The sequence below is a fragment of the Anser cygnoides genome, chromosome 1 (genome assembly GCF_040182565.1).
Source record: "Anser cygnoides isolate HZ-2024a breed goose chromosome 1, Taihu_goose_T2T_genome, whole genome shotgun sequence".
NCBI lineage: Eukaryota > Metazoa > Chordata > Aves > Anseriformes > Anatidae > Anser > Anser cygnoides.
The window spans coordinates 100379279-100401942 of NC_089873.1; the positions used below are offsets into that span (position 1 = coordinate 100379279).

The 22664-nt window shown below is 41.3% G+C and overlaps 1 protein-coding gene across 5 annotated transcripts in view; it reads right to left on the bottom strand.

Moving 5' to 3' along the window:
* Positions 1–531: 531 nt before the first annotated feature.
* Positions 532–22664, bottom strand: part of POLQ (DNA polymerase theta) — a 60548-nt gene continuing 38415 nt past the window's right edge. For 2 of the 5 annotated variants that reach the window (XM_048047592.2, XM_066990411.1), the window contains 9 exons: positions 21319–21493; positions 20723–20849; positions 18643–18761; positions 17575–17759; positions 17116–17227; positions 15364–15488; positions 13748–13901; positions 11935–12050; positions 532–7121 (listed from right to left, as the gene is read on the bottom strand). In XM_048047592.2, the coding sequence (XP_047903549.2) occupies positions 7008–7121; positions 11935–12050; positions 13748–13901; positions 15364–15488; positions 17116–17227; positions 17575–17759; positions 18643–18761; positions 20723–20849; positions 21319–21493 (1227 nt within the window). In that variant the 3' untranslated portion in view covers positions 532–7007. Of the gene's footprint in view, positions 7122–11832; positions 12051–13747; positions 13902–15363; positions 15489–17115; positions 17228–17574; positions 17760–18642; positions 18762–20722; positions 20850–21318; positions 21494–22664 lie in introns of those variants that run through there. The other 3 variants (XR_010828606.1, XM_066990410.1, XM_066990412.1) reach the window with 3 other exon arrangements.

Genomic DNA, 22664 nt, shown 5'->3' on the forward strand with positions numbered 1-22664 from the left:
TCCTACATGAATATTTAGCAGAAATACTCTATTTATTACGCATATTTTATAAAATTATCACATATCGAAATTCTCTAAAACATATTACTTTTATGGAAGCCATTTTGCACCAAAATGTATTATAATGAAGATATGCATACAACAATATTTTTTTCAGTATACAATTTAAAAAGTGAAGAAAATAGTGCAGCTTAAGTAAAAGCTGTGTTCAACCTCAGGACTCCTCCATTTATAAGATGTGTGTATTGTAACAGAGGCAAAAAGCCAGATTTCATTTAATTCCACCCCTTAAATACCCTGGCACCTGTACATCATTTTTCATAACCTAAAGGTGAACTCAAGCACAGTATAATTCAGTCTTGAATGTTTTTTTGTCTTGGTATGGTCTTAGTAAGAACACACTCTCTCTCATTAAGGAACTACATGTGGCCATTTGTAGTCAACTCTTCATCTAGGTGTATAAGCAATAGTCATGTAAATGAGTGTTTCCATTCATGTGTTTTGTTTCGTGATTAAATCAACAAATCAAACATTGTACTTTTTTTAAATAGCAACCAATACTCAGATTCAGTGTCAAGGAAACGTGGACAGCGTACGCGTGGGTTTGTTAACAAGTCATTACCTGTATTTCACAATGAAGGCAGATCTGGGGTGAACCACACACTCCTGTGCTAACCCTTTCCTGTTTCCACAGGTATCCTAAGACAGCACCACAAAAGGAAAACTAAGGCTGCTTTAACTGAAGCTGTTTGAAGTTCCCAGTTTAAAAAATAAAAAATTGAAAAAAAAAAAAAAAGAGGGAAGGAAAATAAAGAACTGATAACTAGTTGGTGTAGATCTCTTTTTTCAACCTGTACTCCTAGATTCTTTATAGTAGTTCAAAAGGTAAGTAGTTTATGTAAAGCTTTTGGACGGATCTTACACTACTAAGGAAAACAAAATCCAGCCACAGCTGTTGCTGAGGCTAGGATGGCCACATCCCTTCCTCCAGCAGCTTGAACAGGGACAAAACCTGAACCCAGATAACACGCTTATACTTTACTGCATGGAGCTCATAATTGTAATATCCATCCCCAGAAACATTAACCTTGTACCTGGACGACTTAGCCAATTGGCAGGACCCTTCATGTCACTTCCAATGCAGGTTAAAAGCAGTCCTGTAAAAGCTGAAATCTCAAAAGTGCAGGATCAAGCTATTTTTTAAGGGCACTTACCAGCAATGTGATTCAGTTGCTCTGCCAGGAGAGGCTCAAAAATGTCAGCCGAAGCTACTGAGCTTCCAGTTCACCTTCCTTCTTTTCAGCTACAGATTTATAGGAAAAAAATGGCAGAAGAATCTCTGCAAACTCTCTTCTTGATAAAATGCAAATATAATGGGACAAAAGCAAAAGGTCTAAAACAAATCAGATCACTGTTATCTTTTGTCACCCATCGCTCTCTCCCACCACTGCCCAGCCACAAGAAAGTACAGAGCACTTTTAATAGGTACTGATATAAAGAAAGCTTTGGCAAAAAGATCACAGCAAAGAAAGATTTCAGTATGCATATGAGCAAAATGATCAATTAGCCCCATCAACTCCTTCCAAAAAGTGAAATTCCAGTTATTTGAAGACCTAGTGGATGAGATCCCCTAGAACACTGCCCTTCGGGACAAAGGAGCTGAACAGAGCTGGCAACTCTTTATGGATGTTTTCCTTGTAGCACAAGAAATCTCCATCCCCTGTGTAAGAAAGCGAGCAGGGAGGACAGAAAACCAGGACGGCTGAGCAAGGTCAAACAGGTGCAAGAAGGAAATGCACAGGCAGTGGAAGCAGGGACAAGTGGCCTGGGAAGAGCACAGGGATGCTGTCTGAATGTGCAGGGATGGGATCAGGAAGGCCAAGGCACGGATGGAACTGAGCTTGGTAATGGGATGCAAAGAATAACAAGAAGGGAATCCTATAGGTACGTTGGCCAGAAGAGAAAGGCCAAGGAGAGTGTGCCCCTCTGATAAACAAGAAGGGAGAACTGGTAACAACAGATGTGGAGAAGGCTGAGGTACTCAACAAGTTCTTTGCCTCAGCCTTCACTGCCAGTCAGGCTGCCCACGTCTCTCGAGTCCCTGACCCTGTAGACCCTGTAGATGAGGGCTGGGGGAGCAAAGTCCCTCCCACTGTAAACAAAGAGTGAGTTCAAGACCACCTGATGAAACTAAACATGTACAAGTCTGCGGGGCCTGATGAGAGGCATCCCAGGGTCCTGAGGGAACTGGCTGATGGAGTTGCCAAGCCTCTCTCCATCATATTTGAAAAGTCCTGGCAGTCAGGTGAGGTCCCTGGTGACTGGAAAAAGGGAAACATCACTCCTGGTTTTAAAAAGGATAGAAAGGAGGACCTGGGGAACTACAGACCAGTGAGCCTCACCTCTGTGCCCGGGAAGATCGAGGAACAGATCCTCCTGGAAGCAATGGCAAGGCACATGCAGGACAAGGAGGTGATCCGAGACAGCCAGCACGGCTTCACCAAGGGCAAATTGTGCCTGGTCGGTCTGGTGGCCTTCTGAGATGGAGTGACTGCATCAGTTGACAAAGGAAGACCAGCCAATGTCATCTACCTGGACTTCTGCAAGGCCTTTGACATGGTCCCAGATGACATCCTGGTCTCCAGATTGGAGAGAAATGGATTTGAAGGGTGGACCATTCAGTGGATAACGAATTGGCCTGAAGGCTGTGCCTAGAGCATGGTGGTCAATGGCTCTGTGTCCAGGTGGAGGCTGGTGACCAGTGGTGTCCCTCAGGGGTCTGTCCTGTTTAATATCTTTATCAGTGACATAGACAGTGGGATCGAGCGCACCCTCAGCAAATTTGCAGATGACACCAAGCTGAATGGTGCCGTCCATACAAGAGAAGGAAGGGATGCCATCCAAAGGGACCTGGACAGGCTTGAGAAGTAGGCCCATGTGAACCTAATAAGGTTCAGCAAGTGCAAGGTGCTGCACTTGCATCAGGGCAATCCCAGACATGATGATAGGCTGGGAGAACTCGTTGAGAGCAGCCCTGCAGAAAGAGATCTGGGGGTTCTGGTGGAAGAAAAGCTCGACATGAGCCAGCACTGCATGCTTGGAGCCCAGAAGGCCGACTGCATCCTGGGCTGCATCAACAGGAGAGTGGCCAGCAGGTTGAGGGATGTGATTGTCCCTCTTTGTTCTGCCCTTGTGAGACTCCATTTGGAGTACTGCGTCCTGGTCTGGGGCCCCAGCACAAGAAAGACAGAGCTGTTGGAGTGGGTCCAGGAGGACCACAAGGACGATCAGAGGGCTGGAGCACCTCTCCTATGAAGAAATACTGAGAGAGCTGGGTTCAGCTGAGTTCAGCCTGAAGAAGAGAAGGATCTGGGGAGACCTCATTGCAGCTTTTCAATACTTAAAGGGGGCTTACAAAAAAGATGGAGAGCAACTTTTCGCTGGTTCAGATAACAATAGGACAACGGGGAATGCTTTTAAACTGAAAGAGGGGAGATTTAGATTAGATGTTAGGAGGAATTTCTTCACTCAGAGGGTGGTGAGGCACTGGAACAGGCTGCCCAGAGAAGTTGTGGATGCCCCATCCCTGAAGGTGTTCAAGACCAGGTTGGGTGGGGCTTGGAGCAACCTGGTCTGGTGGGTGGGTAAGAAGTATCTGGCACACACATACACATACATGGCGGGGGGTTGGAACTAGGTGATCTTTAAGGTCCCTTCCCACCCAAACCATTATATGATACTGATGACAGGTGTTCCTGCTACTGAGAATGGGGAAGTTCTGCCCAGTACTGAAAAGGGTTCAGTAGTAGTTTGCATCAAAATTTGAGCCGTTTTGTCAGGAGAGTGGATATGAACTGAGTAGAACAAGGCTGCTCAACAACCTAAGGGAAGGGGCTCTCCATTTGAGAAGCTGGGTCACATGGGGCCATGTTATGTGAAGACAACAGTCTTCTTCTTCTGGTGACCTCAGCTGTCTGTTAGGACTGGATCCTATCCCGATTTCTTTTGGCAGGCAGACACCCACCTGCTGGTGCATCAGCCAGGCAGTGCCACGCACAAGACAGAACGAGGCAGCAGCAACTCTGTGCGTGCTGCATGACAAAGCTGCCACACTAAATGCAGCTTCTAACTCTTCCACAGTGTACATCCATCATCTTCTTCCTGGCCTGTCAGACCACACTTGTTATTGCGCACACTCTGCAGAGCCAACAAAAGGCAAAACTGGGCTGGAGAGACACCAACAACCTGAGGAACAGAGAGCAAACACACAAAGGCATCAGATCCTGGCTACGGGAGTGACCTGCACTCCATTTATCTGGTCCCGAGCAAGAAAAAAGTCAAGTTTACAGCTGGGCCTTGGCACATCATAGGGTATAGATGGGAAGGCAAAAATATGTAAATAAGCAAATAATGCAAGCAGAAAATCTCCTTCTGGGTCACTTACCAGCGTCAGAAAATAACTGGTATTATTTTCAGCACAGTTCTCAGCAGTGCCTCTGCTTATCTTACCTAAGTCCTGTTCTGCTTCCCCTGCTTGGTCTCATTAATAGTTAAAGTCTGATCAGAATTAAGGAATGTAAATAGCAGCAATCAGGCAACAGCTCAGAACCAGTCCTAATATCATGACTCAAACACAGCAGCTGCCTCGCTTACAGAGCAGTGGCCACCTTTTATGTTCTCATTTGATCCAAATTACAGCTTAATTATAATGAATCCATTGAGTTTGTTTATCAAAATAAGTTTAGTTGTGTGTCAATCATTTTATTGATTAGCATCTCCCTGTATAGAGAGCTTGCTGAGAAATACACACGAGGTCTATCCTTCTGAAATCCTAAAGAGAGTATGCAGGAGAAAAATATTTCAATGTGCCAAAGAACAAGCAACTCAAATTATAGTAACTCGAGTGAGGCCTGAAATACAGCACAGGTGTGCCACCGCATGACATCCAGGAACAGGAACTCATTAGGCCTTGTGAACTGATAATGAATCCAACTCAACATCTTTACAGGCAGAGCACACAAATGGTCAGACTCCAGGGTGCCGAGGCTCAGGTCTGTTAACAAAAGCTTTAATAAGCCTAGAATAGAGAAGAAACAACTGTATCAAGTGAATGCCGTGGATAAAGAGCTCAGCTATCAGGTGACAGATGTGGTAGAAATCCACTGTGTAGAGAGGGCAGGAAGGTAACAAAGAAATCTTGATGTAAAGTGAAGAAAAACAGAAATAAAAGCAGGAAAGAAGGTCAACTGAGTGCTGAGAAGAGCGGTCAGGGCATCATCACCTGGTGCTTTGACTCAATACCACATACCCATTTTGCTGCACAACACGCAGGTGGTGGATCAAAGTCCAGGATGTGACCTTTTGTGTGGGGGCCCCATTAACATCTTTTAAAACTCACCATGTTCTTGAAACCTCAGAGCCAGATACTTCTGATGTCAGGATAATGGCCATGCCAAAACCACTGTATTTGAAGTTAACAAGCTCAAGCATGCTATCAGGCTGTTCAAAGCCAAGCATGCATCATCTCAGATCAGGTTATAAAGGAAACTTCAAAAGTACACTTCTTAAAAAGGATGCAGCAGAAGTTCAGAAATGAAAGGAGAATAATTAAGGGCTTGAAAATTTCTCACAGTAGGCAAGTATGGAAACAAGAGATTGCTTACTTCAGGGAGGAAATGCAGAAGAGAAGGCATAATAAAGTAAATAGAGACAAAGGAGATGACGAGAAGCACCTGTCCTCCCCTTTCTTGTAACATACAATGGCCATACGATGAAAGTAATAGAATTCAAGATAAGGCACTGAATGAAAGTGAATAAAAATAGCTGAGCTTGTACAGCTATTGTCCAAGTCAATGCATCAATCTGGAAGGAAAACAAAATCACGCAACATGAGGCTTAGCCAAACCAGGAGGAGAGTAACACCAAACGTTGGCAGGTTAATTCCTTGTGAGCTCCTTCCTTGTCCCCTCTTTTAAAGCACCTGATCCTGCCTGCTGATCTGAGTCAGCCTCAGGACTGGCTCAATCTGAAAAAGCCCAAACTTCCAGAAAAATCTTTCTGCCTGACCACAGGGACACAGTCAGAGACACTGTAGCAAAGCACAGAATAAAATCTGAGCAACTTACAGCAAGGCTACCAACCTGAGGCTTCCCTACGAGACTGGTCTCTGAAGAACCACAGGTCACCCACCATTCAGTGAAACCTCATTAACGCAACAGACTTCAAACACTAGGCAAGGCTGTCACTTCAGCCAGCCAGACTGAGATGTTTTTCTTACAGTATGAATTGCAGTTAAGTTTTTAACCAATAAATTGGGTCTCATTCTTTAAAATGAAGGCTTTTGCTGGAGATTTTGTGTTAACTACAAGATTCCAAACAATATCCCTCCCAAGGCCAGTTTGCAAGGTAGTAGGATGAATTACACTAGTCAGTCACCAAAACACTTTCCTAAAAGTCAGAGGCCAACCAGGCACCAGCTGCTCAGTGTAGCTATAAAGCCATTTCTGCACTTGAATACCAGCAACAGAATTAATTACAGAATGATCCTAGCAGATGCCTATAAAATTCAACGTTAATTACAAACACCGTGACATTTTTGTCCTATACACAATTACACACAAGAACTTCCAAATAATCTCTGTGCTTTGTTTTAATAAAATAATCCAGCTCATTTCATACGCTATAAATTCATCAGGCTTTGGGCTTTGTTTTAAATTACAAGAACAAGCATATTTTAACAATTAATTTAAATAGTATGCTTTTAGCAATAATAATTTCCACAGTTCTGTAAACATGTCTCACAGCACCATTTGACCTTTGAAAGGGTTGGCTTGGTGAATTCATACCAGCTTCCATAACCCACTTCAGAAGACAGTTTGCAACAATGTCCATAGAAACCCAAGCAGGAGAACTGCACTGTGAGCAGGTCTGTCACTGCCTGTGAGTGTGCTGGTCCTTGCCTTGACCAGTCCATGGTGTCTTCCACATACAAGAAAGCTGTTTCATGTCTATAGCTCCAGGTCCTGCAGGTCTCCCCAGCTAGGTCCAATTTTCACTTTAACATTCAGTTTTACCGAGAGTTTGACAGCATTTTCCATCTCATGCTTGACAATCTGAGCTACCTATAAGAAAACACACATTAGATGTTGCAGAGTTGTGTAGAAGCCCAATATACACCACCTCAATGCTCTGTTTTCATGTCAATAGATAGGGTGGACATCTGGAGCTCTTCCATTTATTTGCACTGATGGGAATGTAACAGAACATTTTAATCCTTATTATAGTTTATGAACACATAAGTGTTCAAAACAAATAACATTTTATGCATTACAGAGTTGGGACTGGCTCCACATTAAGATTACTTTAAAAAAAAAAGCATGAGTAAGTTTCCATTAAATACTTGAGACTCCTGCGCTCTCCTCTTTCACCCAGTTGCATAATTCTGAGGGTTTCATGGAGTCTGTTCTGAAAACATCAATGTTCAGAAAGCAACACACAAAACAAATAAACCAGAGGCAAAGAACTATGTTCCTCCTCATCATGTCAGCATGAGAGGCACTCTGAAACAAACACTACAAACTGCTGGGAAAGCAGATCGCACTCCATGCAGTGTTAGAAACTGCTCAGGTTTGCCCTCAGTTTTGTTGAGGCAACTTCAACTTGCTGCCCTCCAAAGGTATTTCTAAGAAAACATTCATTTAGGCACACAGTTAAGGGCCCAGAAGATATTTTTGCTTGTGACTTTTAGGATTGTAGGAGACTGGATTTTTTTCCTGACGGTAAATACCTACCATGGATAAAAGGACATTCTTCCTAACCCAAGACCCACATGGAGTCCAGCCTGCCCTGTTTGCTTATGAGAATGAATCTTTCAATCCACACTCATCCCATCCCTCACTGGTACCCACAAGGAGAAATTTCTTTGTAAATTTTTACAGGGAATGGAGGGGGGTGCAGAGGAGATCATAGCACAGGTTTACAACAGCATTATGAAGTAGAGGGAGATTTGTTTTCCAAAATCCTACACCCTTATATATCACGTTTCAAAAATGATCCTGATAACCTAGAAAAATGCTTTGAAATAGGATGTAATTCAGTACAGACAAGTACAGAGTAGGAGGAAGCAGAATAGAAAACTAGGATAGAAACAATCTACTGTCCAAAAATAAGATGAAAAATAACTGTCTGAACAGGAAAAAAAAAGGGGAGGTTATCAGAGATTAAAAACTGAGCAGGGCTTAAGTAAGGCATACTGTTGTAAGAAAACAAATGCAGTTTGAAAAAGAAAACGTTGCTTGTGTGACACACAGATCAGTTTCCCACTCTAACCAAAACTACTACAGCCTTGATTAAGTTTTGGGCACAGTATTTTCAAAAGAAACATGAACCATACAGAGGGAGATTCTCTGAGAACAGTCACATGCCCAGCACACCTTACCAGCAAGGAACATCAAATTCCTTGAAACTCCTCCTTGCCAGGGCCAGCTTAACAAGCCAATTTCTACCATCTTTGGTAATATTACCACGACCTTGCTGTTGTGATAAGCTCTGAAAGCTCCCCCCTTTCACTTTGACATTCTGCACAGACCATGAAAGCCCTCACATCTCCTTTTTTTTCCACACCTTTAGCACAAGAAAAAATAGGTGTTACTCCAATTTAGTTTTCTAAAAGAGGCAAACTAGGTCACTGATAGACTGCAAATCAAATGAATGATCACTAGTATTATTTATCTTACTAAAAATTTGTAAGGATACTATGTTGACCGGAACACAAATTCCTGGATATATGGAAAGATATTTTTAGTTTTCTTTTGTGCAGTTTTGCAGCTGAAAGTAAGCTGCAGCCAGCGCCAACCATGGGACAACACCAACTTTTCTGAATACAAATCCTTATTGCACCCAAGGCATACAAAGAATCACAGAATATCCTAAATTGGAAGGGACACACAAGGATCGTTGAGTCCAAGTCCTGACTACACACAGGACCACCAAAAAATCAGACCATGTGTCTGAGAGTGTTGTCCAAACACTTCTTGAACTCCAGCAGGCTTGGTGACTCGACCATTTCCTCAGGGAGCCCATTCCGGTGCCCAGCCGCTCTCTCAGCGCAGAACCTTTCCCTGACACCCAGCCTGACCCTCCCCTGTCCCAGCTCCATGCCGTTCCCTCGGGTCCTGTCGCTGTCCCCAGAGAGCAGAGCTCAGCGCCTGCCCCTCCGCTCCCCTCGTGAGGGAGCTGCAGGCCGCCATGAGGCCTCCCCTCAGCCTGCTCTGCTCTGGGCTGAGCAAACCAAGGGACCTCAGACACGATTCATACATCTTGTCCTCCAGACCCTTCACCACGTAGCCCTCCTTTGGACACTCACTAATATTTTTATGTCCTTCTTATAGTGTTGTGCCCAAAACTGCACACAGTAATCAAGGTGAGGCCACACAAGTGCAGAATAGAGGGGTACAATCACTTCCCATGACTGACTAGCAATGCTGTCCTTGATGCACCCCAGGACACGGTTGGCCCTCCTGGCCACCAAGGCACCCTGCTGGCTCATGTTCAGCTTGGCCTCGATCAAAACCCCCAGATCCCTTTTTGCGAGGCTGCTCTCCAGCCTCTCATCCCCCGGTCTGTATGTATAGCCAGGATTGCCCCTCCCTAGGTGCTGAATCTGGCACATGCTCTTGTTGAACTTCATATTGCTGGTGATTGCCCAACCCTCTGTTTTGTTCAGATTTCTCTGCAAGGCCTCTCTGCCTTTGACAAAGTCAACGGCTCCACCCAATTTGGTAGTGTCATCAGGAGACTGAGCATACTTTCAAGCCCTGCGTCCATTTATGAAAACACAGAAAAGAACTGGCCCTCAAATGGGGCCCTGCAGAACCCCACTAGTGACTGGCCACCAGCCTGATGTAACCCCATTTACTATAACACTTAGAGCCCAATCTGTCAGCTTATCATTCACCCACTGTATTATGTTTTTATCTAGCTGTACGCTGCACATTTTGTCAGGAAGGATACTGTGAGAGACAGTATTGAAAGCTTTACTGACATCCAAAATAATTACATCAAATGGCTTCCCTTGGTCAACTAGATGGGTGATCTTGTCATAAAAGGAAATTAAGTTCATTAACAGGACCTTCCCCTCCTGAACCCGTTTTGGCTATGACCAATGACTGCATTGTCCTTCAGGTGTTTTTCAATAATTCCCAGAATAATTTTCTCCATAATTTTACCAGGCACTGAAGTGAGACTGACAGGCCTGTAATTACCACGGTCTTCTTTCTTGCCCTTGACTTACAGTACAATACTTGTACGTGACGTACAGTATAATAAAACTTTTGTGCCAGCAAGATCAAAAAAAACTCACCAATACAGAAACCAAGAAATGCCCGCTTTTTAGTAAAACGTGTATTGCAGTTCAAAAGGGATAATGAATTCAGGCCCTACTTCCAGTGAGGGCTTGAGAGGGAGAGATTTAAGAGATCCTTTCAAACCTGTATCTTTCCACTATAGCACAATTCTAATGGTGCATTGGAAGGGAGAACAGGCAGTATTATCACAAAAAAAATCCTTTCTGGCCCTAAAAACAATTAAACAAAGGGGTAAGAAGTACAGTGTTGCTTCAGCTAGAAAAAAATCCTTGAAAAACATGCAAGCTAAATCTGGAACACAAGTCCCAGTCTGGGAAATATGTACATACTGTTTTAAGTGACTGCCCAGAGAATCTATATGGACAGAAGTATATCCAAAGGAAACTGGAGAAGCTGGTAATAATTGTCCTTGAAGTTAAGGCTGTTACTGAAAAAATATAATACAATAAATAAGTATAAATAAATAATACTCAAACCCACTCACTTGTATCTGGTTCTGCTGGGGACACCATGATAACTTAGATTTACCATCTAAAGATGTAAAAGCCTATACTCCAGAGGGATTTCAGTTTTCTACAAAATGAAAATTAGGTGCCTTTTCATCTCTGAAATAGCCTGCCTGGATTGAAGAAGCAGATGTCTGATCATAGCTGGCAAAATGAACAGAATCTAGAGCTGGGATTCAAAAGAAAAATATTAAACCCTTTGTTCTTAAGAAAGTTGAAAAAAATTGCTCAGACCAGTCACTCCTACTGAAAGCTCTCTCAGGCTAAGTTACTGCTTGCCATCAGGAAATGGTCTTCTGTCATTACGAATGTGGCAGAAAAAAAGTGGGAGAAAGACATCCCCAAGATATGGGAGCACACCCTGTGAGCCTTCCTGGATTTGTGCTCAGTACTTGTGAAAACACTTAGATGCCAGCATACAGCTTTTAGTAGCAAGCCTTTTAGACTATCAGAGACACTGGTATACCCAGGCACCAGAGAGCCTACACAGTGGAAGAGCGCACAGATATATATGTGCACATGAAATGTATCTTAAGTCCATGTGGCATATTTCCTTTATCTAGCATGCTGCTAACCATAACAATCTTACCAGAAAGATGGGTACATAGGGAACGAGGAAACAGTACCAAAAGTACAGAGTCCTCCTTTCCCTACACAGACTACAAACTACAGCTGTAACAACACACATACTGAGTTAGGCAACAGAAGACAGGAGAATAAAGAGAGAGACAAAAATTCCTCCAAACTCAGGGAATTTCCACATGAGAAAAACTTCCCCTTGTAGCTATCAACGATACTAAGCTATTTCACTCACTGAGTCATAAACTGCTGCTACAGGCAGCAAAGCACACACTGGAAAATAAGCTATGAACTTCATCCATGGGAATGGTTCAAGTCTGAAAATAAAGTAATCAAGAATACAGACAAAGTTTTTCATCCAATTTAACATTTCTTTCACAGACCTTTTAGCACACATCAAGAGAGAATCCATCCTAGTAAGAAGGCTTGTTTGAAATGTTGTAATGCTGTAGATAGCTTTAAAAAATACAACTGCACAGCTGTACCTGGATCACATCATCCTCTGCAACTTCATAGAGGAGCTCGTCATGGAGTTGGAGGATAAAGAAGCCTCCGCTGATGGGATGTAACATCCCTCTGTTTCTCTTCCTGGATAGTCTTCCTGCACAGATGAAGAGCATAGGTCAATAGATATCACTATGCAGAGGAGTGTTTTTGTAATCAGAAAACGTTCACACATTCCTAATGCTAAGAAAAAGAACATGAGGAACTTTAAAATGAAAAAGCCCATGCCTAAAGATAAAAACAGAAAACATTACTATCCTATCAATATTTGTACAGCTACTGAGGGGAAAATGTTAAATGAAAAACATTTTAGATATAAACATTTCAGCCTTAATTTATAAAGATGTGAATCAGAACAAAAACAAGAGACGGTCGTGTCTCCTGAACCATCTGTTTTAAAAGTAAATTTTAAACAAAATCATGTCAAGTTTAATCAGAAGTTGGTTTATAATGTTCTCTGGCATTGAATTAGGATTCTGCTTTTCTTCCAAAATCATTTTAATGGCTAGTCTAAAAAGGCAGTAGCCTCCTCCCAAATGCAGTTATCTGAAACTGTAGCTACTACTCCTGAGTTAAAAAAAAAAAAAAAAGGCAAAAAAAAAAAGAGCAGCTTTTGAATAAGCAATAAGCAGCTGACAAAAACAGGATCCTGGTAGATCTTGCCTGCCAAAAATAAGATAGAACAAACAGTTCCATAGTAAAAGCTGAAAACAAACAAAAATCCACCACACACGCATCAGACTCAAATATTTCTCAGGTTAGCTAACAGGAGGACTCCAGTTCACAACTACAGGAAGGGTTTCACCCCATCAGTTCCTCACATAAACCTCACACACAACAGAGCTGCTTCAAGAAGGCACATGACACAGCATGCATCTCTGATGGGAAAGGCATCACAGCTTGCTGAAAGGGAATTCTTTCAAATTTTTAAAACAGCTAATATTAGAGGATGAAAAAGAGTCACAAATGCATCTACTCTCCCTGGTCAAAGATAAGGAGTTTCTGCTCCTGGAGAGGTATGTTGCTGGTAGGCACATGCCTTCCATACATTGCAGACCTCTGAATCTTGCCTCTCTAAAATAAAACTCCCTGATGTTTTTAGAGGTTTGACAATTATTTATTTTTCCTTCTCATGCCTACAAATCAAAGTCTTCATATCAAGACAGTTTCGTGCTTCAGGTCGAAAAACTATCAACAAAATATAGAACTCCGTCCCTTATGCTATCTTTCTAAAAACATATGATTGATGAACAAATCACTGTCTATGCTATGCTATAAAAAAAAAAAAAAAAGTCCTCATAGCACTCCTCTGGGAATGAGTACCCAAGTGCAGCTTTACTGTCTGCAGCCAGAAGAAATTTATGCTGGTAAATGCTTTATTATAACAATATTGTGGAGCCTCAGTACATCACAGCTCAACAAATGCCAGACTTAATCCTAACAAAAAAAAAATGTTTTTGGAACTAGAAGTTGTTCCACTCCATCTTCTTACTCTTTTTGAAGCCAGTATATCTGCTCAGTTTCTCCTTCCTACTTTTGAACAAATCTGTAGTGGCATCACAGACTGTATCACAAAGGAACTCCCATTACCAACCTTTGCAACATCATCTTTGAGACAACTGGGGTTTCTCCCTCTCTCCTTACAACTCATTTGCCCATTAAGCAGAGACTTAATACAGTCAGAAAATAAAATCTGTCTCCCACCCAAAGCCCTTAAGCTTTTTTGGGGGATTTTTTTTTTCCATTTATAACACTGAAAGTTTCACTCAGGGGTGAAGGAAGAGGTCCATATACCTGTTTTATCTTTTTGGAATGAGCTCTCCAGGTGCCCATGGGACTTGATCACAGAAGAGAAAGCTTCCAGGCGTCTCTGAATGTTCACAGTGGCTGTTTTGACAATGTCAGCAGCAGATCCCTGAACAGTTGTATTTACAGCCTGACGCTCTGCCTAAACAAAGACACTTGTTCTCAAAACCCACCCAAAAAATAAATCTAATGCAGCATGCCACATGTACTTCATTAAAAATAATAAATATTTGGCCAAGTACAAGCACAGTAAAACCTCCAGAGTTTATCATATATGCACAAGACATTACAGACTAGCTTCATGCACAGTATTTCTCCAGATGACTGAAAAGAGCAGCATATCCACAAATTTAAGATGTATTGGCATCAGGGGCAATAGCCTGAAAAGTCACGAGCCTGAAGAGGGAGAAGCATATACACATGGTTACAGACTTTCATGAGGACCAGAAAAATCTCACTGCAAATCCAAGGACCATGAGACACTTCTGCCTATCTTCAAAACAATCAGGAATGGATAATTATCAGTCATACTGCATCAAACCCTAACTCCCAGCTCATTACAGCTGTGCAAAACCACACCAGACCACTTTGACACAACGGTGTTTTTTTCCCCACACACAAAAACTCTCTACCATTCCCCTTCTGAGACAAGAAAACTGTATTCTGAGGGTCTTCTCTGTCTCTCAGATCAGAACTGAAATGTTTACAAAAAGTTATGAGGAAACTGAAATGAAAGTGAAGATAATTCATTAATTGGTCTTTGATTTATTCTTTTAAATCTTATTAAAGTTGAACAGAAGGTACATCTACAAAGCTTCATATTGAAGTATCCTTCAGATTAAACAGTCAAATCATCTCAAAAAATAAAAAACGTTTTTTTTTAAAACATCTCCTTGTTTCCCTTTCAACTAGTCAGAGTACAAACTCCTCCACCCTCTCCATCTTCCACTCTAGTCTTTAATTCCACACAACCTGATTCATCTTCCTACTGAGAAGTATAATGCCTTCTCCCCACAGAAATGCACCAACACCTCTCCAGGGAGTCAATTCACTCTTACTGAAGTACAGCATGTATGACAGTTGTGTCCAAAATGACCTTGAGAAAAAATAATGCCAATGCGTAGGTGTATATTAAATAAATATTTATCTAACAAGGTAGAGCAATTTTCCTCTGAGAGTACATAAGAAAAGAAACAAATACCCCAAAATATAGGACTTTAAGTCCCCTTTCTTATTCAAGTGCTGAAAGAGTATAACATGCAAAGACCTCTGAGTGGGAAGAGTCAAAACACATCACTGTGTGGAGGCTTTTTAAAATCATGTCCGCTTACATCAATAAATTACTCATTCTAGTTCCAAATGGGAATTATGAAGTGAGGTTAGCACAGTGATGACAGCAGCACACCCAGTCTTCACAGAAGACTTACGTCAAACAGATCATGACAAAAGCTTTGTTATTCAGAGAACAACTGAGGAAACAATGAACTAAGTGAGAAGTGGAAGGTCATGACCAAAATGGCTCGTAGACCCTCTAAAAACACAGTTATGGATACATATAAAAACCTAACACAAAAAAGAAAAGGAAAGTACTGCACTCAACATACGTGAGCTTTACTGTAGGGATTTGGATCTCCAATAGCTGGCAGGTATCTCCGTCTTCCCAGGATGGTCTGCACAAACCCGTCTCTTCTGCAGCTCTTTACTGTCTCCCTCAAGAATTTCTGAATCCCTGTGAAAGGAAAGAGAAAGTTTTCACCAAGACACCTGATGTTCCATTTTGACTCCTCACTGAGGTCAGTGAAAGCAGCCTGGGAAACCCAAGCAGCACAAAGGTATTTCTTTACATTTCCTAGACCCTGTCAGTGAAGGAGTCAAAAGCACACTATCACTTATTCAGCCTATTCTCAGCTCTGCTGGGAAACTTATTAAGACTTTTGAGGTGGAAGAGAGTGCATAGTGTCACGATATCTGGCTGTGCAAAAGGAGGTAGGAAGTCATTTCTGCACAGTGGCCAGGCACAGAGAATCATACGTGGATTATTGCTAATGAAGAGGTCAGGACCTGGAACAGCACTGGAAAGACAAGTAGCAGGAAGGGGGTAAGTTTAAAGCAGAAGTCAGAGCTCTTGTTGCCTCAGGTTGCCTGACTTCAGACTGTGTCACTTCAAATTCTAAGATGAAAAACTCACCCACCTGTGCTCTGCAAGGGAAGGAGCCAATCCATCAAAAGTGTTAAAAAGAAACTTAGGTCAATGAAAGGTGAGACATGGAAGAGTCTCTATCATTGTAAGTTCAGGTAACAACTGCACTGAAGTGGAAGAAGTTAACTTCAGATGGTTACTTTCCGAGGCTTACAAAATATAAAACAAAAAAGGAGCTATTCAAGATCAAGACTGACAGCATTAGTCAATCCACTAGGTAGGTAATTTAGCAATGGCAATACGCAGAAGTGAAAATTCATAGGAAGTAAAATTACAAGATATGGTCTTTGCACATTGCAGAGATTGTGTGACTGCACGTTTACTGAGGGGGGGAGGAAGCAGCAAGTCATTTCTAGTGGTATTTGGAGGAGGGACTATCCAGAATGGATATACTGGAGAATAAACGCACTCTTAATAGGAAACCATTCCTCAGCATTTGTCTCCTAAAGAAGAAAATCCTGAATCTTCAGAACATAATTTTCCAGCTCATTTCAAAGTTTTATGATTACAGCTATCTGTCTCATACCATTTGCCCTCCGTTCATTTTCTGATTGTAGCTCTACTCTTTCTATAGCTTTCCTAAAAATTAACGTGCTTACACGCTTCTTAGAAACACAACAATAACTTTTTGCAAAGTACAGGAGAGCTACTCTGAGCAGATGGATAAAAATGTAAGTTATAAGCAAAACAGTTTAAAATTCAATGAAATCAGAAGACAAAAGAGATCAGTTATATTTAAGTATTGTAAGAAGCGTGATCTAAAATCATATTACATATCCTTTGAAATTGTGTTTTTAATAAAGAAAAGAGTTTCTTCTTCATGAAGCTGAAGTTTAAAATGAATTCCCAGGGCTGACAAATGTAATAACCAAACAACAGTGTCCTAAAGATGAATAAAACAGGAGTATAGGGTAAAACATTACGGAGTATCAAACTGCTCTGCTTATGCACTAGGCTTTTTCATGAAAAGCTTTTTTGAAAAAGATAGGAGTAGTAGAGTGCTGAGAGAAATTTAGGATTTAAAGAGACATGAAGTGAAGGGATTTAAAAATCAAAAGCAAGCCAACCACCCCCCCAAAAAAAATAAAAAATAAAAAAATCATACACCAACACCACCACCAAAAAACACCCAGCTCCCAAATAGCCTTATCCTAACCTGTGTATCTTGATTTGAAGGATTCAATGTAATTGGCAGCATCATTTTCATCAATCCCCATCTGCTCACCTAAAGATTTCGCTCCTATTCCATAGATGATTCCATAGCAAATCTGCCAGAGGACAGTGCAAAAAACCACAAACATATGGTGAGCCATGCAGAGAAACCTGAGCCAAAATAGCGTGATTCACTAGAAAACAAGTGTATGGTAACAAGGGCAATCATTCAAGAAGAGAGACTACCTTCAAGTCCAAGGCATTCATGCTGCCTTTCTCCGCTCCCATCCCCCAAAACCCAGACAGCCCCAGCTAAAACTTGCTAGGATCGGGAGGACTTTCAAACCAATTACTGAAAAGTCACAGCCAAACTCAAACAGAAAACCATACTACTGTGACTCCTGACGTTTTGAACACTAAACCTTCCTGCCAAGAAATTTGCTGTTTTTTTCCTAAAAATTACCTGTTTAGCTTGTTGTCTGGTGCTGTCTCCAACAGCTTCAGGATCAATCATCTTCCATTCTGCTGCAATGCTCTTAAAGACATCAGAACCCCTGTTCAAGGCTTCAATGAGTCGACAGTCACGAGACAAATGAGCAAGGATCCTCAGTTCAAGCTGAGAGTAATCAGCAGACAAGATTAAGCCACCTGAAGTCAACAAATTAGGCTAAATCATTATTTTATAAATTACTGCAACAACATCCCAAGCACATGACTCTCCACCTCTTCAGAAACTGAAGGCCCAAATCACATCTTCTTGACTGTTGCCATCATTTATGTCCATGTAGTAACAGCAAAGAAGATATAACATCTATTACTAAACCACAGAACTTTCCCCTCATCTCCTGGAGCTAACCTCACAGAGGCTAACCACAGTGAAAAGGACTGAAGTTTCTTAGGTGTTGTGCTTGCACCTGCTGCTCTGAAAGTTTCCGACAGCCCTGTCTATGCAACTTCAGCCTCTATTTCTTGTGAATACCTTCAGAAGTTGCTTCTGTCCCTGCTGAAAGTTGTGCTAGTCAGCAGTAGAAATAAAATCTAACAAATTCATGCCTGTTTCCCCAATGCCCAGGCCTGCCTGTTTACCATCCAGGCCCTACATCAAATATACCCAGAGAGGTATCTGACCAGGTGTCTGCATAGAAATCTAGCACAGAGATCAGACCAGCAGACTTGTACTAAGCCAGGGCAGACAATGTGAAAATAGACATTGGGATAGAGAGAATCCTAGCAGAGTGCAATTTGTGCATTAAGAGCTCTTTAAGTATAGCTCCTTAAAAAATATGTATTCTTAGAGAGGGAATAAAGGTGTGAACATTGCAATAAAAACATTTGAATACCGAATTAAAACGTTGTTCTTTACAGTCTTCTTGTGAATATTTTGAGAGCACACTAAGTACTGCATTAGTTTCCCAAGGAGACTGCTCAGATATGTACCATCACCATTTCTTAATTCTTCATAAGATCTAGGACTTTTTGTTATCTATATTCTTAACAAGTAGCTTGCACAGGAGCAGGATCTGGCTATTACCTGGGAAGGGAACAAAAGCATGCCGCATGCTAACAGAAAATGGGATTCCTCTTCCTTCAGATCTGTCTTCACCCTGAATATTTACACCATTAGGCAAAATACTGGAATGCCTTCTACCTCTGTGGAGACAAAGAATGACTTTTCTTCAACTATGTTTAAAACACTTAAAGATACATAATCATTTTTGTCACAAAGAATCAGTGAAAGCAAGTAAGACAGTAGCCTCTATTCCACTCTGCTGGACAACCCATACCTAATTTGACCGTGTGAGAATTTGAGACCATATGTACACCTGATGGGATTTACTGACTGAATAGATTTAGGGGTAAATATTCCTAGTATATTTAGGGTTTGGTCCAGAAACTGGATAATTATGATCCAAAACAGGTAAGATGAAAAGCCCCAGATCTGTGACAGGAGCATTCCAAAAAGGCAAGAAAGGAGTCCTACAGGAATCCTAAAAGTTCAACACACCACCTTGAGTGCCAAGTCTTCTGTCAACATTGTTCTCATATGCAGAACATCTACTCCAACCAACTGCTAATAGAGACAGAAAAGACCCCCCCTAGCATCACAAGTACACATGCAAAACCAAAAGTATACCTGTAAAAACAGAGCAAAAGTACAAATGATATGCTTATAACACCCTGCATGTTTCCTTGCTAAAGACTGAGCAAAAAATTGTCCAGTGAAAGGCCTTTATAAGCCCCTGAAATCTGGGTCAGGGACCTGATCAACTTCTTTATTAGAATGAAAAAGGTATCTCTTTGAGATCCATGAAAATTCAGCAGAGCAAAGCATGGAAGACACCACCTGTTCTTCCCTTGGGCACTCCCTTTGTCCTCTTATACCTTGTCTTTTCAGGGATGGTAGGGATCAAGGAGATGAAGGATAGCACAACAGTCACAGAAATACGTTTTCAAAAGAAATAAAGGTGAGGGACAACGTGCAGGAGCTACAGATAATCACACTGTCCAGCAGAAGTTCCCAATTTCTTTTTGTGAGTAAGGGCTTTTAATCACTATCTAATTTAGTTACATTGCTTTGGTCAGAAGCTTCTTACGGTAAAAAGGAGGAGACAGACAGGTATGGTAATTACTAAGAAAAAAAGACACTTTGGACTGAAGTTTGTAAGGCCTATCAGATTGAGACTACATGACAGCTTCTTTTGTGCCAGAAGTCATCTCTGTGCCTCTGTAATTGCACTGCTTCTGAACACAGTGGTTTAACTAAGGAATGTATTTCCAAAAAATCAGTCTGAAAAGCAGGCCTCTCTCAAGTTCAGCAAGGACTCCTTTCCATTGATGGGCTGCTTCCCTATGGAACCCAGCTCACTGTCCTGCATAACTGCTGCAAGCCTAAGCATTGCCAGAGCTATTTCTCAAAATGACACTGCTGCCTCCATGGCTAGTCCTGGTTCTTTTCCTAGAGGACACGTGGAACAAGAACCTGAGTGGGAAAAGAAGAGAAACTGAAAGGAGAGAAAACCACAACCAAGTATGAAGGCTCACAAGCTAGCTGCCAAAAAATCCACCTTGACAGTTCACGACTTCCACGCAACTGCTTATTCTTTGGCATGTAACGATGTCCAAATAGGGTGCTACCTGCATGCTTTTGAAGAAGGTGCTTTATCACAAATGAAATTAATAGCAAAGAACAAAAAATATGTTCGCCCATGTTCCTTTACACAGTGAGCTGCACAGCATAAAATGTCTGAGCTTTCTTCTATTCCTTCCACAATATCCCACCCTCTTTCAGTGTAGCTCTTAGGAAGTCAAACCAGATTCTAACCAGTTTAGTTACTCCTTAGACTCAGGCTTTCCATCCAACTGTAGGGTTTCATAAAGAACTACAAAAAGCAAGTGGCTACATGGAGCCACATGCCATTAGTATTATTATGTCTTTCATGTGTCACTGAATGCTCTGGTATTTATTCCTCTGAAAGCGTACGGGAAACACTGAGTAATAAGTCACACTGACAAGACAGCAGCCACAGGCAAAGTCAGAAAAGAGAAATTTCACAGATTGACCACATTAAGACTAGGCAAGTAGACAGAAGCTTTGCTAAGATCCTCCCTACCTACTGCCACAAACAGCACGAGAATAAACAGCTCGAAAGGGTGGGCTTTCTTCAACCACAGTGGGCATTTCAATCGCAAAATCTCTTGGCACATTCTGGATATTTGGCTCCGTGAAAGTTACTCGACCTGAGAAGGAAGACAAGGCATAATTAAGTGAGAGTCCAAAAGGAGCCTCTCTAACCTAACACAGGAAAACACACATCTGCATCTCCAACAACCAAATGTTTTGGGGAAAAAAATGAGAAAATTGAAGAAAAGGAAAAATAATTTGGGTTTAATGAGCTCCAGCTCATTAAGGTGGTTCCACTGCAGCACTTCCTTCTCACTAATAAGAAACCCTAAAATCCAGAACCTGTTCCAGGGTCAGAGATTTACATGCTAATATATGCAAGAAATGAATAACACTTCTTGGGGAACAAAAAAAATATGTATTTTAACACACTTAGACTTTTAGTGCAGGTTAACATGACAGAGGTATTTCTGTATTTTTATTTGTTTTGAAAGAGAGCACAGTCTTGATTTCCTTGATCTTTACCTCATACAAACACTGTCAAAAGTTAATAACAAGGGAAAATTTTTTTACACATTTCTTTACCTGTAGCTGTGTGAGTCTGTGACACTGGATATATCCTTTCCATTCCCAACACAGAATTCAATCTTTTTTCCCTCTGTAGCGGAAACACCACTTTAGTAATGGCATTGTTGATCCTCCTCCATTCTAGTATGAGCCCTGGCAATGGGTGAAGTGTCTTTAATTTCTCCAAAACATCCTTATGGAGAGAAAAGAGCACAAGTATAATTAATTGCCTTAAAAGCTTTATTTATAAATAAGATATATAAAATATATAAATTTATTTATTTATTTATTTTTGCAATTCTGCAGGGAAAAGTAACTCCTTCACCCACAGTGAGTTTCCAGTTTCATTGCCTTAAAATCAAATGGCTACCTTTTCCACTTATACTGCCTACACACGGACAACGAAAACACCATGAGATACAGCTGCAGCTTTATTACACACAAACAAGGCAATCACCTCTCTTTGGACTTTTGCATCCTCATCACTGCCGTTAGTCTGCACCAACCAATAAGTCACCTGAAATGCTCATGGCACCACTTGCCATGGGACCCCTACATTGCCTATTTTTGCTCAGCTTAATGCTTCTCCTCCATCTTCTTGCATATTTGTCTCCCTCTTCTCCCTTATCTACATGCTAAGACCACTTTTCAAAAGACAATGTTATACAAACATTTCTCAGATACAACATTTTTTTGATGTAGCAGGCACTTACAACCTCTGCATTCCACAACACAAAAGGAAGGAATCCTCACTTTGCTTCTTGCTCCCTGCTCTGACACCACTACCACACTTATTTATTCATAGCCACTTTAGTTTCAAAAATCAGTACTTGCTTTCCAGCCAGTGACTACGCTGAACAAGGTGAAACTAAGAAAACAATACGTTAATGAGTCCTGAAAACGGGGAACATATATATCTGCTAATGTCACTTGTCTGACAAGAGTACCCATTAGCCTGCAGTAGTTGATCACCTTCACATATATACAATCTTTTGAAATGCTAAATTTGATAAACCATAAGATCAACCATTCTGAAGAAGCATTCTCTGAAGCACAAAATTCAGACTGTGTGGTAACTGGTAGGAAAAATACTGTACTTAATCACCATGATATTTAAGTGTCTTTCAAGCTGATGTTGAAACATTCTTCTGCTGTCGGTTTTACAAAATAATTATATTATTTTGGTCTTACATTTGGTTTGAGAAATCAAATTCTGCCTGACTATTCTCACTGAAACCTGCTATTTGAAGTTATGTCCTCGCTATACTTGGGCTTTAGAAGAGTAGGAATAGTTAATAACTGCTAACGAAGAAGGCTGAATCCAGTTTGAATTTACAGTGGTAACTGGCAGAGGAGAGGCAGTA